At 47.0% G+C, this 22,277-nt stretch overlaps 1 protein-coding gene across 3 annotated transcripts in view; it reads right to left on the reverse strand.

The window, feature by feature from the left end:
- Window positions 1-7,369: 7,369 nt before the first annotated feature.
- PRIM1 (DNA primase subunit 1) overlaps window positions 7,370-22,277 on the reverse strand; it is a 41,596-nt gene continuing 26,688 nt past the window's right edge. For all 3 annotated transcript variants that reach the window (XM_088662901.1, XM_060272115.2, XM_060272116.2), the window contains exons 5-13: window positions 21,527-21,663; window positions 20,534-20,592; window positions 18,484-18,593; window positions 17,331-17,422; window positions 16,061-16,193; window positions 15,356-15,425; window positions 13,299-13,390; window positions 11,096-11,194; window positions 7,370-8,927 (exon numbers count right to left, since the gene is read on the reverse strand). In XM_088662901.1, coding sequence (XP_088519027.1) covers window positions 8,908-8,927; window positions 11,096-11,194; window positions 13,299-13,390; window positions 15,356-15,425; window positions 16,061-16,193; window positions 17,331-17,422; window positions 18,484-18,593; window positions 20,534-20,592; window positions 21,527-21,663 — 812 coding nt within the window. In that variant the 3' untranslated portion in view covers window positions 7,370-8,907. The remainder of the gene's footprint in view (window positions 8,928-11,095; window positions 11,195-13,298; window positions 13,391-15,355; window positions 15,426-16,060; window positions 16,194-17,330; window positions 17,423-18,483; window positions 18,594-20,533; window positions 20,593-21,526; window positions 21,664-22,277) is intronic.

Raw genomic sequence — 22,277 nt, forward strand, 5'->3', positions numbered from 1 at the left:
TACTGAAAATAGCCACACTTGTTTTGCGTGGCACACAGAAAGGGGAAGGGAACCGCAATTGACAATCGGACGAGACTTTTAAGAACGTGTGTTTGAGCTTGCTTTCCCCTCCTTCCTCCGCTTCCATTCTCTTCGTGTGTCGTTGCCGTTTTGGATTGGGATCATCAGGACAGAGAACTTGTTTTGTGTTTTGGCTAAGCTGCGCTGCGAGCTATTTTGACTAAAAATGGCACCATTTAAATGCTGAAAATAATTAAAATAATAGACTAACCATGTTTCATGGGCCACTGATGTGCTGTAATAGGACTCTGCAGGTTTGCATGGGGCCCTGCCCTTCCTGGAGAGGGACGAGACCCCTAGGAGGGTCCTCCAAGCATCAAGGTGTCCCAGAGGAGGAGCAGAACATGAGGGTGGAGTCTTCCTTGGAGCCAGAGAGACCCCCAGGCAAGGGAGAAGGCCGATGGCGTAGGGCAGCTGAAGAGATGCAAAATGGAGCCAGGCCTAGGTGTTAGTGGTTGGAGGGCTGGACTAGGAGGACCTGGTGTTGTAAGAATTTTGAGCTCATATATATAATAAATGTTCATAAATGTACCAAGCAAACAGTACAGGAAGACAGGCCTGAAAACCATTTTGGCTCCCAAACTGACCAAATATTTCTCTGTGAGGAGGGAGGAACTTCCTGACAGTTAAGAGCTGTTGGCAGTGGAATTTGCTACCAAGGAGTGTGGTGGAGTCTCCTTCTTTGGAGGTCTTTAAGCAGAGGCTTGACAGGCATATGTCAAGAATGCTTTGATGGTGTTTCCTGCTCAGCAGGGGGTTGGAATGGATGGCCCTTGTGGTCTCTTCCAAGTCTATGATTCTATGAAATGAAAAAATATCCCCTTTGTCTCTCTGCTCACAGATCCTGCCTTAAGGCCACATTTAAGATATGAATAGGGTGTGAGTCTGTGTCCTGGCTCAGGAACTAAGTACAGTATTTATCATTTCAAAAGACTGGCTAGGCCCCCTGGTAATCCAACATTAACAGGTAACTTGTCAAACAGGAGATAACAAGGTACTCGGATTTCTGCTGTAGACCGCCCCTTTCTATGACATAGGATGACGTGCCTGGGGGTTGGTCTTGGGCTACACCCCTTCTTTGATGTATGTATGATGTATGTGTGACGCTTCTAGAGGTGGCTCTGATTGGAGGGGGGATTTTAAATTGTTTATATAAGGGCGGGCAGGCTTTTGTTGGGGGTTCTTCTCCTTTGTCCTGCCACGAGGGAAGACCCTGTTGCAACAGTCAATAAAGATCAAGCTTACTAGCTGCTTTACTTCTCAATATTCTCTGGTTGGCCTCTGTCATTTCCTCTTACCAATGGAGAACTCTGTAAGGCTCTTAGGCATCCTCAAACTTCGGCCCTCCAGATGTTTTGGACTACAATTCCCACCATCCCTGACCACTGGTCCTCTTAGCTAGGGATCATGGGAGTTGTAGGGCAAAACATCTGGTGGGCCACAGTTTGGGGATGCCTGTTCTTATGTACTCCATAAGGGAATAAGGACAGATTTTTTTATAACACTGGGAGAGCAAGGTTCAAATCCCCACTCAGCCATGCAGCTCCCTGGTGGACCTTGGGCCAACCTAGCCTACTTTGCAGGGCTGCTGTGAAGGTAACAATTGGTGGCAGGGAGAACCATGAAGGCCACCTTGAGCTCCTGGGAGGAAAGTGGGCTAGGAATGTCATAATAAATAAGAGGAGAGAGAAAAGGGGAAGGCAGGTGAAGCATGTGGAGGAGCTGAGCTCTCTGGAGAAGACTGACTGGGTCAGTCAAGGCTCGGCAGGGGACCCCAGGACTCGCACCCAACCCCCAGGAGACCAAGAGAAAGGGAAGGAATCCTACTTATAGTCTGCACATTTCTTCCAGCAAAAATTCCCACCCTTCTCTCTAAACTAGCTAACTATCTAAAATGCCCACCCAAGCCTAACTCTGACCCCACCCCCAGCCCTATGCCTAACCCTAGCCCCCACCCTAACCCTACGCCAAACTATAACTACTCCTCTATGTACAAAATAAATATATACAAAATAGGCACAAATGTGTACAAAATAAAAAAGTAAAATAAAACATAAATAACAAAAATAAAAATATTAAAATAAAACCAAAAATAAAAGTGTTAAAAAAAATTAAAAGAATAAAATCAAATCAAAATAAATCAAATAAAAGTAATGAATGAAATCAAAATCAAAATGAGAAAATAACAATTCACTAATCCTCCACCTAATCTCTGCCAACTGCCACTAACTCCTCTCTCCTCCACTCGCGTCACTACTAACCCACAATGACCACCTGCATGTCAGTGGCTTTTAAGGAAGAAGCAAGAGATGTCACAAAGGAGGGTGGGTCCTTGTCACCGTGGCAACCCTCCCACCTGGACCTGGGCCCACCTGACCCCTCCTGAGTGGTGATGCTCCTCTTTCAGAACTTGGAGGCACCTGCTGTTCTGCCTGCAGCCAGGCTGCATCTTCATTTCACATCCTTCTTCCTGCAGCCCCTTTTCTAAAGGGAGACCACCCCCACATCCTTCAAGGCAGGCTGGGGGTCTCCATAGTGCAGGATTGGACCATCTGCTTTGCATGCAGGTCTTCTGTCCTGGGCGGCATTTCAGGGGGGGGGGGAGGCTGGGAATGCCCCCCCATTCCAAAACCCTGGAGAGCTGCTGCCGGTCAGTGCAGCCTGGTTGAAGGAGGATACTGAGCAGCTGAAAGGTGAGCAGAGGAAGGCAACCAGGATGGTAAAGTCATAGCTGCCAAGTTTCCCCTTTTCTCGCGAGGAAGCCTATTCAGCATAAGGGAATTTCCCTTAAAAAAAGGGAGAACTTGGCAGCTATGGGTAAAGTGTCTGGAGACCAAGCCTAATGAGGAACAGTTGAGGCAGTTAGAAACCAAGACTGATCCAAGATATGGAAGATAACATTAAAAAAAAAGGAAAAAGGGAGGGAAAAACTATTTTGCCTGTTGACTGCCAGGAAAGGAAAACATGTATTTGTCGTGGGCTGTGTGAGTTTCGACTGCTCCCCCTGTTTCAGAGGACCTTTGTGGTGGTGGCTGAGCTGCTACCTTGAAACTGTTAACAGCCAGGAGGAAAAAACTTACCCTCCTCATGGGCTACAAAAGTTCCAGTTGCGAAAGTTCCACTCCTTTGTCTGAAGAGCTGCTCAGTGGGCTCTCTGCTGCCTAGTAGGAGGTAGGAGAGAGCTGGCACCAGGATAGACAAAGAACAAAGGCAGGATATCTTGCCTGGATGATCCTGGTACCCTATGGGCCTGGTGTGGTTTCTCTTCCAGGTACTAATACTGAATGAGCTTGTATTATGATCTTTTGTAAACTGATTTGAGAGCCTTCCGGGTCTGTAAAATACGAAATAAGTATTCTACAAATACAAATAAATACTAATCGTCTCATATGTTAGGGACCACTTTGTGAGATAGAGATAGAGGAAGTTCTTTCTTGAGTTGGTAGAGAAGCGGACACGGAGCAATGGATTCAAACTACAAGAAACAAGATTCCACCTAAACATTAGGAAGAACTTCCTGACAGTAAGAGCTGTTCAGCAGTGGAATTTGCTACCAAGGAGTGTGGTGGAGTCTCCTTCTTTGGAGGTCTTTAAGCAGAGGTTTGACAGGCATATGTCAAGAATGCTTTGATGGTGTTTCCTGCTTGGCAGGGGGTTGGACTGGATGGCCCTTGTGGTCTCTTCCAACTCTATGATTCTATATATATATACTAAGGACTAGCAATGACACAGCACTTATACTGTTCAAAACATGTAGTTTTGTTAATGTAGTTTTTTGTTAATCCTTGAAAAGTGGTCAATATTGATGGTGGGAATTTGAGGCAAGGTTGTGGCTTGCCTATCTAGCAAGCCGGTACCGGGCAGAAGCAAGTTTCAAACCAGGGGAAGTCAGATTTCTAGCTTAGTCTCAAAGTCACTGGTCTTCACAAACTCTCATGTACTTTACCTTGGAGAGGGTTATCTCCAGACTGATAGCCACATCAACCCACTGCAGGAAAAAAAGTGTGTTGTGGCACATTTATAGGCTAACAAATAGTGGCCTGCTAGAAGATCAAACCTATCCATTCTTAAGGAAATCAGCCCTGAGTGCTCCCTGGAAGGACAGATCGTGAAGCTGAGGCTCCAATACTTTGGCCACCTCATGAGAAGAGAAGAATCCTTGGAAAAGACCCTGATGTTGGGAAAGATTGAGGGCACTAGGAGAAGGGGACGACAGAGGACAAGATGGTTGGACAGTGTTCTCGAAGCTACGAACATGAGTTTGACCAAACTGCGGGAGGCAGTGCAAGACAGGAGTGCCTGGCGTGCTATGGTCCATGGGGTCACGAAGAGTCGGACACGACTAAACGACTAAACAAATAGTGGCTTAATTTTGGGGGGGGGGCTGAGTCCAATTTGTCAGACTATACATACCTTTATATCTTGCTTTTCTTCCCCAAAGGAGTCTACTTGATGTATAATGTTGACCACAGTGGGTGGTTAGGCAAGCATATAGCTAGTCAGTTCTATTTTTCTAGAAAAAGGGGTGTCGGAACTTATCACAAACACCTCCCTCGTTCTCTTAGAATGGAAATGGTGCCCAATTGAGAGGTGCCAGAACAGAGCTCTGGCAAGTTCCGGCTGGGGGGGGGGTAAAGCCTTATAACATACCGGAGTACAGAGGAAAAGGTAGTCTGGGGCAGTAGGGAGAACGTGTGTGTGTGTTTTACTAAAAAAACCCCACACCCCTAATAATACAGTAGGATATAGCTGAAAATGGGAGCACATGAATACAATATTCCGTCCAAGTTGGTGTGATGCTTTCTCAACTCGCAGTCCTTGGGTGATAAATTAGCAGTGCAAGGAAAGTATAAACATCAGAAGTGGAACAGTTACTTTTTGTACTGAGAACACAATTCCCAGTGTCATTTTAGATTTATGGTACCCTGTGACTCTAGTTTTCACTGCAAGAACAGCCACATCTGTGGGATTTGTTTTCTTGAAGGCGAAGGACCATAGCTCAGTGGCAGAGCATCTGGCCTGCCTGCAGATGGGCCCAGGTCCACTCCCTGGGGTCTCCAGAATAAAGCTGGGAAACCTGCCAGTGAAAAGTAGGCAAAACAGAGCTAGATGGATTTATGGTCTGACTCAGTGTAAGGCATCAGACTATGTTTGTATGCCGAGGACAGCTGTTGTAGCCTGCATGTTCTTTGTAGGCTTTCACGGTTTCTTATAGCCCTTGAAAAAAATCGGATGTGAGGGCGATCTGGCTGCGACATCTGTCACCCCATTGATCGCCAGGGTTGATTCGGCTGATCTGGCTGGCTAGGCGGGTGTCCCCTTCCTCCCTCACCGCTCCATGTGCGTCCCTCCCGAAGCTGCGCGCTCGGTGGAAGAGGACGACCTTCCCAGATAGAAGGAGTGTACCGTTCTTCGGTCAAGGGTATACGAAAAAAATCAATACTAAATGCTTCTGAATGAAACCTTAACTTTTGCCTCCTGTGGCAATATGTGTGGATAAAAGATGTCACAGCACCAAAAGGGGGTGAATTCTTACCACATATATGGTGAATAGCGCTGAGCATGATTTCTGGCAAGGCTTATATACTTCAAGAGCTGAAAAATAGATGGCAGAATTCTGCAATTGCATAGTTTTTTGTGCAATCACAATTTTAACCATAACAACCCCCATTTGTTTTGTAAAGATTTCGGTATGCTGACTGTTAATTAAAACAATACAAAACAGTTTTTGAGTACAACGTAATAAATGAACGGGAAACATACTGACAGCACCAAGAAGGGGGAAATTGTAGTTTAAAACTACTATAAAGGCTGTAATGAATGTTCATATCTTCTGCCTTAGAAAGACAAAAGAATAACAGTAAGAGCTCACCACACCTGCAGACTGTGCTGATGTTCCACTTCTACCAAAAAAAGAGGTCAGATTTACTGAAGCCTGAGAAAAGAAATAGCCATGGGGAATGGAGGACAACTTTGATGGGTGCTGGTGCTGCTGCTGCTGCTGCTGCTGTGTATATGCCCTATAAAAAGGAAAGAGCAATCCAAACTCTTTGCCCTACTCTCTCTCTCTCTCTGTGTGTGTGATTGGCACTATCCTTCCACCCAACCCTGCTGGCCTCTACTTGTGGAGGGATGTTAGTGTCCCTCCCATCAGCATTTTCACAGAAACATGCAGGTAGAAGTGCTGCTGGCAAAAAGCCCTGATGTGGGGCATTCACTGGGCCCAGTTGCTGCCTCAAAGCACATGATGTGGTGGCCTTGCCACTCCATTTAGTACTTTTGGGCAGCAGCCAGGGTTGGGACTGCACCCCAAGTGAGGCAATTCCACACTAACCGCCTAGTGGGGAAGCCCCCTGGGGACTTCCAGGCTGTTGCCGTTTTGTGGGTAGAATTCAGTCTCATACCAGAAAATTCAGGCAACATAATTAGAGTGGATCTGATACTCTTGTACCATTAACCTGCTTCTGCCCACCCTGCTCCAAATATTATTATTATTATTATTATTATTATTGCAGTAAGGAACATGGTAGGAAAATATGCTCGGAAGTATGGGATAAGAGGGGCGCTGGTGACGCTGTAGTCTAATCCACTGAGCCTCTTGGGCTTGCTGATCAAAAGGCTGGCGGTTCAAATCCCCACGGCGGGGTGAGCTTTTGTTGCTCAGTCCCAGCTCCTGCCAACCTAGCAGTTCAAAAGCATGCCAAAAAGTGCAAGCAGATTAATAGGTACCGGTCCGGTGGGAAGGCAAATGGCATTTCCGTGCGCTGCTCTGGTTTCTCCAGAAGCGGCTTAGTCATGTTGGCCACATGACCCGGAAAAACTTTCTGCGGAGCGGACAAACACCAGCTCCCTCAGCCTGTAAAGCAAGATGAGCGCCACAACCCGTGTCATTCGCGACTGGACTTAACTGCCAGGGGTCCCTTTACCTTTGCGGTATAAGAATTGCTTGACAAAGATCCACAGCACACATTTAAAGCACTTGGCACCCTCCAAAGAATCCAGGGCACCATGTTAAGAGGGCTGGGAATTGTGACTCCATGGGGGGGGGGAACTAGCCATGTGTTAGATGTGCTTTTAATGTACGGTGTGGCTATCCATGCAGAGAAATCAGAACTGATGCTCAATAAGAAGCCAATTTAACCTCTCCGCAAACTTTCTCCAAGCAAATCAGGGTGATTGCTCAATGAGCAAGGACATCTAGAAGCAACTCCTTGTGTCTCTGCAACCATCTGAGGAAAGGCATGTAAACTGGCAGAGAGCAGGTTCTCCCCTCATTTCAGACCGTATGCAAGCTCACAACTTTTGTGGCTCTTTTTGAAAAATTTATTTATGAAAATGTAAAGATTTTAGGACAACGGAGCTTTAAATACAAAGAAAACCAAAAAGGACAACGTGAAACAAATTCCTTCCAAGATGATAAAATAAACAGTCTTAGCATTTAGCCTGCACATAATTAAAAGATAACAACAACAGGAAAGTGGGGAAGGCACTGTTGGTTACAGCATAGATGTTGCTTACATTAATGTACACAGCCTATAAAATACATGGAGCCAAGCTGCTCAGCCTGCTTTTTGGGTACTACAGAGGTACCATTATGCACACTTCCTGTTACCCTCTCCTGACTCGCCCCCCCCCCTATACTTTTGTCACAATAATTCCTTTTGGAGCACCGTTAAGGCCTTATGCTGCTTTATTATAATACCTGCAACTCAGAGACTGATTTAGGCTGCAAACCTAATATCACTTACCTGGGAGCAAGACCCACTGAATTCAATAGGGCATACTTCCAAGTAGACACGGCTAGGATTATGCTGTGTTTCAGTGGGTATGGCCAAACGTTTGTGTAGCCCTGGCAGAATTTCTGTGTTGCGTCAACTTAGCTATTGCTTTCTTTTTGCTGCTAATAAAAACCAGCGGACTCTTTGGTAGTGGGAGGGGGGGGCAGGAAAAAAAAGAGGCTTGGAGGCATATTAGGCTGTTGGGCTGAGAAATAGCCACCGATGCCTTAACACATGACCTTCAGGTGGCATTTAACTTGGTGGTTCACAAGCAGAGCAGGTCTGTTCTAGTGCCTCTATTGGGGGCGAAATGCAAACTCTTGAGAATGAAAAGCTGCCCAGATGTTTACAGAAAATACCTAGCTTACATTCATTAACTCAGGACGTTAATCTAAGAGGCATCCTACACAAAAGCAAATGCATACTGCATTTTTTCTGCATTAAAAAAATGGGGGCAGGGGACAAAACCCACAAGAACTGTACTGGAAAATAGAGGATAATGAGATAATCAGGGCTGCTTAGCACGTTGCCCGTTGCCTCTTTTGCCATAAACGTGCCACAATGTTTTCTGCACATCTGATTCTTAGTAACCAAGTCAAGCCAGCCTCCCTCTCCTACCAACCAGAGTTTCCTGTTCTTTGAAGTTCATCTCAAGGAGAAACACCACAACCACACCCTTTTTCTGTGCTAGTATGTGATATAAACTCTTCCTTTCTCTGCTGCCAGTGAAAGACACATCATGTTGAGTAGGCTCCTACCTTAGGCAGAATTTGAACACTACTGCTGAATGTTTAAATTTTAATCATGTGGGTAATTTACATCAGGTCCTTTTGCCACATGGGCTCTGTATTCTGCTGCTGGCACCTACAAGACTGGGAGCTCCTAATTCTATTCTAATCACCAGCCTTGGAGTATTATTATTACTTTGGTCTGCTTCTGTAAATAAAAGTGGTTGGCTGCTGCAAGAATCTAAGAAGGCAGCTAAAAATTACGTTCCACTGCAGATGAACACAGCTGTCTGGCTGTGGAAAGGGTCCTCATTACTGCACATCAAATGTCAAAAAAAACTTCAGAAATCCATTTGCATATCTAAAAAGAGAAAATATACCGGTAAGGCATAGTCTGAACGTATTATCCAACATGTTCTGTAACAAATTCATAACAATAGCTATTATTCGGCTCTTCACCATAAGGCTCCAGGGCAGGTTGAAAAATCAGAATACTGTACAATTTTAAAAATAGTTTAAAACAACTTACAAAAGGTATGTCCCATTTTTTAAAAAAAGTTACAGAGCTCTTGGGTGGCTGCAGGAAAAAGGCGCCAAACAGAAGTTGAGGAACGTATCATTGATCACACACACACATACCATGAAAAGCGGAATGAATGAACATCCACACCACAACGTCTTTGCCCAACGGTTCCAGAGTTTTGAATATTGTTGGATTTTTGGCAGCAAGTTTAAAAAAGAACAGGGATGATGAGGGACATAAACTGGAAAACTGACGCAATGATGGCATTGTTTCTGGGGCTTTTTTTGGGATCAGTATAAATAGTACGGGCAACGCTATAAAAGGCATGTCTGGAGGGGCCCTTAAACAAAGCAGCCCGGTGCAGAGTTCCCTGCTCTGTAGCATGTAATACAATGTTCCCTGCCAACTTCACATCACTATGCTATGTTTCCATCCTCCACTAGAAGCAGCCAGTTACAGAAAACAGAAGCCCAGTGTAATGACAGCAGCGGAAGTTGTACCACGTTAGGGGGTGGTGGTGCAAGGACACGGGTTGTGCTTTCCACAAGTGACAACTCCGGACTCTGCGTCTGTATTTTCACAGAGTTTTATTATATACATATGTACAAGACAGAGCTAACGTTCTCATGTCCATTCAGTCAGAGTCAGATCCAGGAAGTGGCGATCGGCGAGACCGCCTCCAAAAACATATCTTGGGAAGGGCTAATCTCCTCCACTCCTCCTCGCGCTTCAAACCTCTGCGTAGTTGAGGAGACGGAGCTACGACATCTCCCTTCCCTCCTGAGCCACTCGGGCAGGCACCCCCAAACTCGGCCCTCCAGCTGTTTTGGGGCTACAATTCCCATCAACCCTGACCATACCTGCCAAGTTCCTGCCGGAAAAATAAGGGATCGGCAGACCGGAAGTAGCGCTGCCGCCATTTTGGAACTGGGCGGAGCATGCTCAGAAGCGACTTTTGATGCTGCTCTGCCCAGTTCCAAAATGGCCGCCGCGCCAGAAATCGCTTCTGCGCGTGTCCAGAGACTCCAGACATGCGCAGAAGGAGCCTCCCCCGGCCAGTAAGTAAACCGGGGGAAAACAAAAAAAAATCAGTTTTCCAGCTGGGAACGGCTGGAAAAACGGGGGTTTCCCGGGGAATACGGGAATACTTGGCAGCTATGTTCCTGACCACTGGTCCTATTAGCTAGGGATGATGGGAGTTGTAGTCCCAAAACAGCTGGAGGGCCGAGATTGGGGGTGCCTGCACTAGGGCGATGCTCCCAGTCTCTTGCGTCCAAGAGCCCTCCCTCCACCGCGCTCTCTGCCTGCTTGTCGCTCTGGCCTGATGTGTCCTGCTGATGCTTCGGACTCTGAGCATCACAGATCCCTTGCACTCTCTCGCTGGGCTCTTTGCTGAACCCTAGCACCTCTCTGCCTGGCTCTCTGCTGACCCCTGGTGGTCCCCTGACATCCGGTAATGAGATAGCTAGTGCAGCTGTTTGGGGTAGCAGACCCACATTTCTTATCTGTGGTTCTGCCTTCAGTCTAAGGCTGTGTACATGCCATACGTGTAAAGCACCTCCCAAAGAATCCTGGATTCTGTAGTTCGTTAAGGGTGCTGGGAATTCATAGAATCATAGAGTTGGAAGAGACCACAAGGGCCATCCAGTCCAACCCCCTGCCAAGCAGGAAAAACTTTGAGGGGAAATCTATAGATCCCAGGATTCTTGGTGGGTGGGTGTATGTGCTTTAAATGTATGGTGTGTGTGTGTAACCACTGTCACAGAGCAAAATAAGCCGAACTCCAAAAATCAAGACATACGAGAACAACCAAAGCAAATTGCAATAGAGCTGCAGTACATATCTTCTGTAAAGCAAGGGTGTTCTGTAAAAAACCCAAAAAAACACACCTTCTAAAGTGTGTTTATGGGTCCCCAGTAAAACTGACTGCATACAGGGGTAACAAACATTTGGGAATATCACAGGTAGCACAAAGCCAACCCTCTCATTCTGACTCAAACCCTTACCGCTAGCCTTGAGACGTTCCTTTTTGTGAGATTTTTCCATTTCCTCCAGGAACTGCTCAAAGACTTTCACGTATGGAGCCAGGCTGGTTTTCTTGTAATCTACAAACAGAAGAACGTACAACAAAGTATGTTGCCGGGCTGTTCATTTTCCATGCTCAACTAAATCATCCGAACACACAGCTGGGGAAGCTGTGGCCCTCCAGATAGTATTGGATTCCTACTCCCAGGAGCCCTGGGTTGGCACGGCCAATGCTCAGGGATTATAGATGTAGTCCAACAACCACAGGAGAGCCCTTTCACAACAGAAAGCAGGAAGATGGGGCTGCATAGACACCATTCACCTAAAGAACACACACATGATAATCCTGCCAACTGTTGTTTACCCTGCAGAGAGCTAGAATTCCTAGCACCCTTACCAAAGTACAGCCCCCCGAATTGGTTGCTGAGGTGCATGCGTGTGCTTTAAATGTGCGGTGTGTACACATCCTGTGTCTCATCTGCTCCTGAAGGTAAGGGACACACACCAGCTTTCTCCACTAGATGGAGCTGTTTTAAGACACTTTCCCCAGCCTGCTCTGAGCCAGCTGGGAGAAAAGAAGACTTAAAGCAGCAGAGCTCTGGAACATGGGTAGGCAAACAAAGGCCCGGGGGGGGGGGGCGGATCTGGCCCAATTGCCTTCTCAATCCGGCCCGCGGACGGTCTGGGAATCAGCGTGTTTTTACATGAGTAGAATGTGTCCTTTTATTTAAAATGCATCTCTGGGTTATTTATGGGGCATAGGAATTCATGTCCCCCCAAAAAATATATAGTCCGCCCCCCCAAGGTCTGAGGGACACTGGACCGGCCCCCTGCTGAAAAAGTTTGATGACCCCTGCTCTGGAAGGTACAGCAAGGCAGGGTGAGATTTCTTCCCATCTTTGCCAGTCCCCCTCCATGTTAAAAAGTTAGTCTCCTAATCTCACATTCTAGCCAAACAGGCTATAAATACGCACGTGTCAGGATTTGGCCCTGAATGCGTGTGACGTGTAACTCTGAGGCTAAGCCCATTACAGGCTTATGTAAGAACTGCTGTATATCCTTTCTTCCTTTTGGATAACAGACATTATATTTGTGCAAAGGGACTCCCCCCCCCCCATTTACTCTGAAGTCCCTGGGGGAACCCCTACAACAGATTTAGGGGTTGTGCGGGGGGAGGAGAGGGGGAGAACATTCCACATGCAAGCAGAAATCTTTGTGCTTACAGAATGATTGCCATGGCGCTACATTGGATTCCACTCATTATTTATTTTTTACTTATCGGTGAGATTCAAACAAAGGGTCCTGTCGGCTTATGTGATGGGTCCCCCCGCCCCAATCTCCTCCTTAGTGGCTCAGTGGGTGGTGGTTTGGCAGAACTCTGGAACATTGCATTGGGGGGGGGAGAGAGAGATTGTCCTTTCTGGCAAGTGAAAATGCTCGCACTGAAGAAACATAGCACAATATTGGATCCTGCCTTTTCTCCCAAGTCCAAGGCAGGAAACAGAAAATGTTAAGTCAACATGGTATAAAAAAACCCAACAACATACAGTACGGTCGTACCTCGGAAGTCGAACGGAATCCGTTCGGAAAGTCCGTTTGACTTGCAAAACATCTGGAAACCAAGGCACAGCTTCCGATTGGCTGTAGGAAGCTCCGGAAGCCACAAAAGCTGAGCCGGACGTTCGGGTTCCAAAGAACGTTCGCAAACCGGAACACATCAGTTCTGGGTTTGCGGGGTTCGGGAACCAAAACGTTCAATTCGCAAGTCGTTCGTCAACCAAGTGACTGTAAGTGACTGTACTTAAAACATTTTTTTAAAAAAATTAAAAAACTATATTAAAACTTCTAAAAATCGCCATGTTGTTGTGATTATACAGTGGAACCTCAGTTTTCGAGTGTCTTGGAAGCCAAATGTTTCAGAACCCGAATGCCGAAAACCCAGAAGTAATCGCTTCCGTTTTCAAACATGCCTCGGAAGTCAAACGGCTTCTGCAGCGTTTTTCCATTTTCAACATTGAAATTGCCGACTGCGCCTCAGTTGTCAAATGTTTCAGAAGTCTTCCAGAACGGATTATGTTAGACAACCAAGGTTCCACTGTATACATTTTAATATTGCCTTATTACAATCTCATGTTTGAAAGTGGGTGAAGATTTCACAAGGTCTTATGCTGGCCTTCTACGGACCTCTGCTTCGGCGAGAGTTTTCGGGCTCCCCTTCATTTTCTTTTGCATCCCCCTCGTCATTGCTAACTGTGTCCAGCTCATGGCAGAGGCGGCTAAAACAAAACAGAAACATCAGGAATCCCACAAAACCTGGAAAAAGGTAAGGGTAAAAGACCCCTGGCAGTTAAGTCCAGACACGAACAACTCTGGGAGTGCGGTGCTCATCCCGCTTTATAGGTCAAAGGAGCCGATGTTTGTCCGCAGACAGTTTTTCCGGGTGATGTGGCCAGCATGACTAAGCCGTTTCTGGCAAAACCAGAGCAGTGCACAGAAACGCCATTTACCTTCCCCACTAAATTATTACTGGCTGACAACATTAGCATCATATACTGGATACACCAGTTAAAATAATAATAGTAACAATAACTACTACTACTACTACTAGTGGTAGTAGTGGTTTCTGGGGCAGCAGAACACAGGTGTTGAAAAGCTAAACAGAGCAGGTACCAGGCAAGCCTCCCTAGGGAGAGCCTCTTCCCAAGGACCCCACCTGCCTCAGCTCCAACGGTGGGGACACCTGGAGAAGAACCTCCCAACTAATATTTCCTTGCATATGGGCAGGCTGATGTGGGGGGTGATATGCTGATATAAGGTTTGTTTGTTTGTTTGTTTAAAATAAAATAAAATAAAGCTTTGGATTTGGAAGTTGCATTTTTGCAACGAAGAACGCTATGATTCAGAAGCTCATGCTTTCATTTTAGGATTTTCAAAATATTGCTGCGATTCCCTTAGGAATGGCCAAACTTTTCTAGGAACATTCTCTCCTCAAATCCACCTTCTGTATTACAGGGTAGAACTCTTTCAATAGCTTGGTCAGGTGGCGCTGTGGGTTAAACCACTGAGCCTAGGGCTTGCTGATCAGAAGGTCGGCGGTTTGAATCCCTGCGACAGGGTGAGCTCCCATTGCTCGGTCCCAGCTCCTGCGAACCTAGCAGTTCGAAAGCATGTCAAAGTGCAAGTAGATAAATAGGAACCGCTACAGCGGGAAGGTAAACGGCGTTTCCGTGTGCTGCTCTGGTTTGCCAGAAGCGGCTTAGTCATGCTGGCCACATGACCTGGAAGCTGTACGCCAGCTCCCTCGGCCAATAATGTGAGATGAGCGCGCAACCCCAGAGTCGGTCACGACTTTTTATGCAGTTTAGCACTCCTAAACCCACTGATGCATATGATCAGGCAACGTCGGGGATGGGAAACCTGCAGTCCTCTGTATGTCCTTGCACTACATCTCCCATCATCCCTGACTATCAGCTGGTTGGGGTCCAACAACACCTGGAAGGCCACAGGTTCCCGAGCTCTGGGCTATGCCAAGACTGAGGCAGAATAATGTTGTAACCTGCCCTGGGACCTTATTAATAAATCTCATCTATTACATTTTTTGGAAAGTTGTGTGTTCACTATGCATTTTGACACTTCATACAATATCGTAAACAAATCCTGCATCATGGTTCTAGAGATCAAGCAGCAGGAGCAGCAGGTTTTCCTTTATGTTTGGACATAACTGGCTACCATTTTGAAGCAAGGTGGCGAACTGAACCTTTCAAAACTTCAGTGATTGCATCTACCAATTTCAAAACTGCACCGTGTTTTTTCCCCCTGCTTGTCGACAGTATATAAATAATGGAGAGTGTTGTGTTGTCGCTGCAGAAATATGAGGATTAAAGGAAATTAAGAGTAAGAAACAGGAGTTTCCTCCCCTCAGTTAAAAAAGCTAAGGGAACAGCGATGCCTCTGTTAACGCAAGATGCTGTAATCTTCCTTGTCCAGTGACCTAAGGGTTTAACCATGTGAAGAGCAGATGACATGGTGTCTTCCAGATGCTGTTAGACTACAACGGCCATCATTCCTAACAGCTGGGGCTGATGGGAGTTGTAGTCCAACAGCATGCGGAAGTCACCATAGTGGCTATCCCCAGACTACCCAGTGAAGCTAACACAGACTGCTGCTGCTGCTCTGGGAGACAAGTGGCAGCATGTGCTGAACTTCAACTTTCCATGTGCCCAAAGCTGGATCATTCATACCTTATAGTGGGGACAGCAAATGGATCAAATTCATCCAGTTTCTTCAGGTCGATTGGAACTGATATACGTCCTAAAGGAGGGCAATGAGCAAGTAAGAAGGGGCCTTTCTAGATGCCAACATATACAGTGGTGCCTCGCTTAACGAATGCCCTGCTTAACGAAATTTCTGCTTAACGAAAGGATTTTTCGAGCAGAGGTTGCCTCGCTAGACGAATTCGTTTTACGAAAAAATCGTCTAGCGAATCGCGGTTTCCCATAGGAATGCATTGAAATTCAATTAATGCATTCCTATGGGCAAAAAAAAATTCAATGCATTCCTATGGGATTCGCTAGACGAATTTTTTGTTATAAGAAAAGACCCGTGGAACGAATTAAATTCGTCTAGCGAGGCAACACTGTAACTCCAAATGCTTTGGGGCAAAAACATCAATACTGCTACTACCACTGACCAATATGGTTTTATCTCACCCTTCCTCCACAGCTCAGAGCGCTAGGTGGCCCTCTTTCATTTCACCCACTCAACAACCCTGCAAGGTAGTTTAGGCGGAGAGACAAGCGAGTGGCCCAAGGACACCCAGTGAAGCTGGCACACCTAAGGGGATATGCGAACTCCCAGATCCAAGGCCAAGGCCCTATCCAACACTCTACTGTATTAGATCCCCATCTTGACTAAAGGAAGGTATGTTGAAGCATCATGCAACCAACCTGTTTTGGGGTGAACGCTGAAGGGGCTCTTCAACAAGTGGCCGATTCCTTTGCTGACGTTAATATCTAGCCGTGGAAAGCAGTACTGAAGCATGATCTCAGACTCAGTGTGCACCATTTTCTTGAGTGTGTTCTTGGAAGGAAGAGGAAGATTGGAAAAGCTTCAAACTTGGGAGAATCTTTTGTCGGCATTTGTATTTCACCCCTTTATTAGGAGGCTACAGTCCCGGAGGAAGGGTTGTGCCACCACAGCACCTAAGAGCACACTCTGCAACTGCAACGCTGAACAGTTTTATATTGGGGGCGGGGGTGGAATCAGCAGAAGGGGTTGGTGAGAAGTGCTTTTATGAAGACAGGGGTTCAAACACTTTGCCCATCCCAACACTCCCATTGCTTTAGAACACATGTGTCAGACGTGACACGCAGAGCACTCACTGCTGGCACGCGCCCCATCAGCCCATTCACGCTGTTGTTGTTGTCCCCCCCCCCCATTTGTTCTCCCACTCATCCTACAGCTTGTCTCCACTGTTAAAACCCAGATCCTTTTTTGTTGTTGCTGCTGGTAGCCAGAGATTGGTTTTTTAACCCTTTCTGTGCTGTTTTTCTCTCTGGCGCTTTGGCAGACTATGATTGGGTGTAACAGCGTTTGTTTTTTAACCCATTCTGTGCTGGGTTTTTTGGCGCTTTGGCAGACTATGTCAGTGCTGCGTGTTAGTTCAAGCGAAGGTATTATTCATCATTTAGTTCTGTTCTCTTCCCCCCAAAAAAGCGCAGCAGCTTTGAGGCACCCCCCCCAAAAAAAGCAAAGCAACTTTTGCACCCCCCAAGAAACCTCCAAAACTTTGGTCAGCAGCTCCCCCCAGAAAGCTCAACAACTCTGGGCACTTTGTGATAAATAAGGGTTTTTTGGTTTGGTTTAGTTAAATAATTAGTTTTTGGTTTATTAAATACAGTTATATATTACAATTATACATTTTTGTTATTTAAACTATAAATATCGCGAAATTATGGGTTTTTTTCTCGAAGTGACACACCACCTGAGTTATGCTCGGTTTTTTGGCGAATTTTGACACACCAAGCTCAAAAGGTTGCCCATCACTGCTTTAGAATTCAGCTGTCAATCCCACTTCTTGGTCAAGAAATAAAACCACGCCAGCTTCTCATGCTGCTTTGTTCCCCATCCCCCAGTGCTGGCAGCCTAGGGACTCACCCAAAAGATTCTTATGATGCACATGCCCCCTTGCTAACCTCAAGCACCTCAAATACTTACACTGTGTCTTTCCATTGCTTTTGTCAAAAGCTCCCAGCGCTTGACCGAATCGTGCTTTTTAGTGAACTCCTGAAGCAGTTCTTTTCGAATTGGTGGTCAAATTGTTAAGGAGTTTTCAAATCTGGTCCAAGGCCTGCTGGTGCCTGGGGCAGAGGAGCCCTTCTGGGTCAGACCAAGGCCCATCTAGTCCAACATCCTGTTTGCATAGTGGCCAACTGGATGCCTAAGGAAAGCTCACAAGCAGGATACGAACACAACAGGATTCTCCCACTCAAGTTCCCCAGCAGCTGGTATTTAGAGGGATGCTGTTTCTGCATCAGTAAAAAATTGAAACACGGAAAAAAACACGGCAGGACAGAGTCTCAAGCAAATATATGCTCTCCCAATCTCCCATTCCCAGCATGCTTGTACTCCTGTCTCAGTGACATTTACACTGGCTCGGTCGTGTACACAGAACGGGAGATGGCAGGAACCCCAAGGAAGTGCGCTACGGGGAGCGGGCTTCAGGCACCAGGCCCATTGGCAGACCAACTCTGTGTTACAAAGATTGATGCAAATGTGACATGAAGGCTGGCAACATTGCCCCTGCCATATGGCACTCCCTTGCAGATTATTGCAATGCTTGGAGACAGACAGTCAGACAGATTGTTCATCCCTAGCAGTGACCAGAGGAGGAATGACCGCCGAGAGGAGCGCAGAGAGAAGAAATGCCAGGGTGTATCTACAGCAGCACAACCAGATGCCTTCATCTGCCCTGATTGCAATAAAACATGTCTCTCCCATATCAGTCTCCAATGCCATAGCAGGCGCTGTAACCTTCCAAAAGTTTGAATTCACCCCCAAAGGCAAACAGATGCTAACAGCAGCCGCCTCCGATACGGGATAAATCTGCTTCCTGACCCCTGCATCAACACAAGTACCAGTAAACAGACCCAGGGCTATCTGGATTTTTGCCCCCATAGCCTTGACTCTGTAGCCCTCCCAAAGTTGATGGAATATAACCCCTCTCATCCCTGGCCATATACCATGTTGGATGGGAGTTGCAGCCCAACATCTGGAGAGCCACAGGTTCCTCGTCCCTGGTTTTATGGGCATGTCACTAGTAAGATGTGCAGCACTCTCTGGCACGCCCCATAGGCTCTTGAAAGGATATTCTCTGGGACCAAAGCCAACACTTTTTCATAGCTCTCTTTACTTCCAAGAATGTCCTGCTCGACAAGTGCATACTCTCTGAAGTAACGCTTCACCACATTTAGAGATTCGCTGCAACAGAAGAGGGGAAAACATGAGAGAGTCAGAGGGGTAACTTTGGTGGAGAGGCAGGGGAATGGGCACAAGGAAGGTTACCGAGGGCATGGGCTGAAAGCACCGCAAGTGAACTATGCTGTCAATCATCTGGATCACAACATTCCTGTTACGTATATGAAGCTCAATTATCCTCTTATATATACAAAGTTAAAAAAATTCATTCAGTAGCACCTTAAAGACCACCTAAGTTTTTATTTTGGTATGAGCTTTCGTGTGCATGGACACTTCTTCAGATACACTGAAACAGAAGTCACCAGACCCTTATGTATATTCAGAGGGTGGGGGTGATGGGAATGGGTGATGGGCTGATAGGAGTGGTAAACTAAGGAAAGCTTTATCATGTATAATGAGATAAGAATCCTATGTCTCTGTTCATACCAGGTGTCTCCATGGTTTTAAGCTTGCTAATGAGTTGCAATTGCTGAATCTCATTATACATGATCAAGCTTTCCTTAGCACCTCAGCCCTTGCTTTTTCCCGCAAGACCAATTGCAGTCATTAACAGTCATCAACAGGTTTACCACTCCTATCAGCCCATCACCCATTCCCATCATCACCCCCCCACCCTCTGAATATACATAAGGGTCTGGTGACTTCTGTTTCAGTGTATCTGAAGAAGTGTGCATGCACACAAAAGCTCATACCAAAATAAAAACTTAGTTGGTCTTTAAGGTGCTACTGAAGGAATTTTTTATTTTGTTTCGACTCAGACCAACACGGCTACCTACCTGTAACTATATACAAAGTTACTTACCTTTTATAAGGTGCCTTGGAGTAGGTGGGTGGCCTTTGCCCCGAAAGGTGCAATGTTTACACACTCACATACCCACTCACACTTAGCATTTTGGGAAAGAGGGAATTTCAGCAGAAACAGCTTGCCACACAGAGGTGATAAAAGCCCCAATGGCATTTCATTTGCTCTTGCCTAGGTCTGGGGAAATCTGTACAGTGGTACCTCCGGCTGTGCACGGGATCCGTTCTGGAGCTCTGGTCAGATCCCAAGGAATTCGCAACTGGAGGTGTCTGTTTTGCACATGTGCGCGGCACGGTAGAGCCCTTTTGCGCATGCGGCAAAACCTGGAAAAATACTTCTGGGTTTGCTGTGTACGCATCCTGAAGGACACGCAACCAGAGGCGTGCGTACCCAGAGGTACCACTGTATTGTTGAAGGAGGGAGCTGCAACATAGTATCACATCATTTTGTAGCATTGCCACATCCAACCCTGGTAGAAGAGCACAGATACTGTATTGCTAGAAGGGAAAAGAGCAGGTCTTTGTTCTGTGCAGATTGAACTTGCCTGCAGGAGGGGAAATGTAGATGTGGCCTCAGAATCAGTAATGTATGTCTGTGTGCACATTGGGGTAATGTGAGTTGAGTGGTTAATGTGCATAACAGCTGGCCATTGTGCACATCCACATGGAGAATGTGCACATGATCTGTCCATGAAAAGGGAATTCTGCACATTCTCCAGTCCTTATGCATAGTCTTCAATGGGCCTTTCCTCCACTTCACATCTGAATATTTACCCTTGGAGCTGCATTAACCACAGCCTACCCTAGTTTTAGGGTTTTAGGAGCAGCCCAAAAACTCTCCCATGGCTCAAGGCTTTTCTCAGCCCCCTGGAAAATGGAAGTGGTTCATGGTTCAGTGTGAAACAGAATGCCGCCAAAGAAAGCTGCCCATGAGCCTCATCAATAGTTGCACCTATAGCTTCTACTCACCCTTCTCCATCAGAAAGCCACAATGCAGTCCATCCCTCCTTATTCCATAGCGATTCTCAGCACGGCTTAAGACAACGCTTTAAGTCTGAACATTTGCTGAATAACCAATTCAGGATGTGCAACCTCTCTGTGCTAGAAATGCCATAAATTCCTTGGCTGTTGCCTGAACTGACCTGATGAAAGGGTGGATGTTGTCCGGAAGAGTCACCTTCTTGATGGTCTCTTCACCACCCTGTGAAATGTGGAGGTTTAGTTTAGGTTGGTTTATTTAAACATCTTTCAGCCTGTATTTCCAAGTCAGTTTACAAACAAGGGAAACATTTAAATACAAAATAAATAAAGAAAACTAGAAGCCCAAAACAGTCAGCAAGATTAAAAATGAATCAAAAATGCACCAGAAGATAAAAATATGCAAAATGAGCTCTGGTTAAGGCCATTCTCCCCTCCACTGAGAGCTAGAAACATCATGTTTTATGGCAGGGGTTCCCAAACTACGGCCCGCGGGCCAGATGCGGCCCAATTGGCCTCCCAATCCGGCCCGCGCCGCCACGCCCCCCCACCTGCTCTTACAGCGCGCGGCGCGGCGGCGTTCTTCCAGACCGGAAAAAAGTGCCGAAAATAGTTTGCGCGCATGCGTATGGGCCTCTCCCAACCCAGAAGAGGTCATTTCCGGTGCACGTCTGGGTCGGGGAGAGGCCCATACGCATGCGCACAAACGATTTTTGGCGATTTTTCCGACCTGGAAGCGCGCCACCGCAACAGTGTGTGTGCGCAGGCGCACGGGCGCGCACTCCCCCGCCCTCCGGCCCAAAGCCGGGTAAGTCTGGGGACCCCTGCTTTATGGGCTTCCCAGAGGCACCTGGTTGGCCAGGGTGATAACAGTGCTCAAGTCGATAAGCCTTTGGCCTGATCCAGCAGGATTCTTATGTTCCTCTGTTAATACACTTAAAGATTGCTTCCGGTCATGACACTGTGCTCCACCTTTCCTTGTCCTAGGGGCATGTCCCAACGTGACAGGCCAGTATTGTAGCTTAACTGGGCCACTGATTCTCTGCCCTCCAGTGTCACATAATCATAGAATCGTAGAGTTGGAAGGGACCCAAGGCTCCAACTCCCTGCAATGCAGGAATTAAGTCCCACCTCCTTCTGTCCTAAAGAGACCACACCTTCACAAGGGAGAGATATTCCACTGCTGCGGAGCGGAGACTTGAAGACCACTTCCTGACTGATTCATCGCACACCCAGCAATGAATGCCTCTCCGTCCCGAGTACACCCAGAGGCGGTGCTTGATGCCAAAGTCCTCTGGAGGTGCAGAAGAGCAGAGAAGAAAGCACAAAAGGTAATAGCTTTGACCAGAATGCATGAATAAGACCTTAGTGCTGCGAGGACTCATAGCACTCTGCATGCATCACCCCAGCAATTCTTACAACAGTCCCGTAAGGTAGGCTGCCATTATTATTCTTATACTAGTATCTTGAAGCCTGTTAAAATAACGGGTGCTAGAGCAGACCTGTTGCTCTAGCAACCTCGGGGACATGTCTCTCTCATCCCCGGAGAGCTGCTGCCTTCTGGGCGCCCTTGCCAACAGACTGGGTTGAGGGATGCCCCCCAAAAGCCGTGTCACAGCCGGACTCGGGTGGCCCCGGCAGCTGATTCCCCTTCATTCCCCCTCTCCGGATATACCTGGCTTTCCCCGCTCAGTTTGCGCCCACCCGGCGGCGGAGGCGCGGCACTGCCCACCCCGCTGAAGTCTCACCAAGAAGTCCTGGCGGCCGCCCTCCTCCCGCACGCTGCTACGCCCGCCTCTCGAGGGGCTCGTGGGGGAGGGAGGGAGGGAGGAAAAGCTCGCGGTGCATGCTGGGAGACGTAGTCCTGTAGGGGCAGGAGAGGCGGGTGGCAGGGTTCCTGAGTGGGCA

This window comes from Zootoca vivipara, chromosome 2 (assembly GCF_965207765.1).
Source record: "Zootoca vivipara chromosome 2, rZooViv2.hap1.1, whole genome shotgun sequence".
Classification (NCBI taxonomy): domain Eukaryota; kingdom Metazoa; phylum Chordata; class Lepidosauria; order Squamata; family Lacertidae; genus Zootoca; species Zootoca vivipara.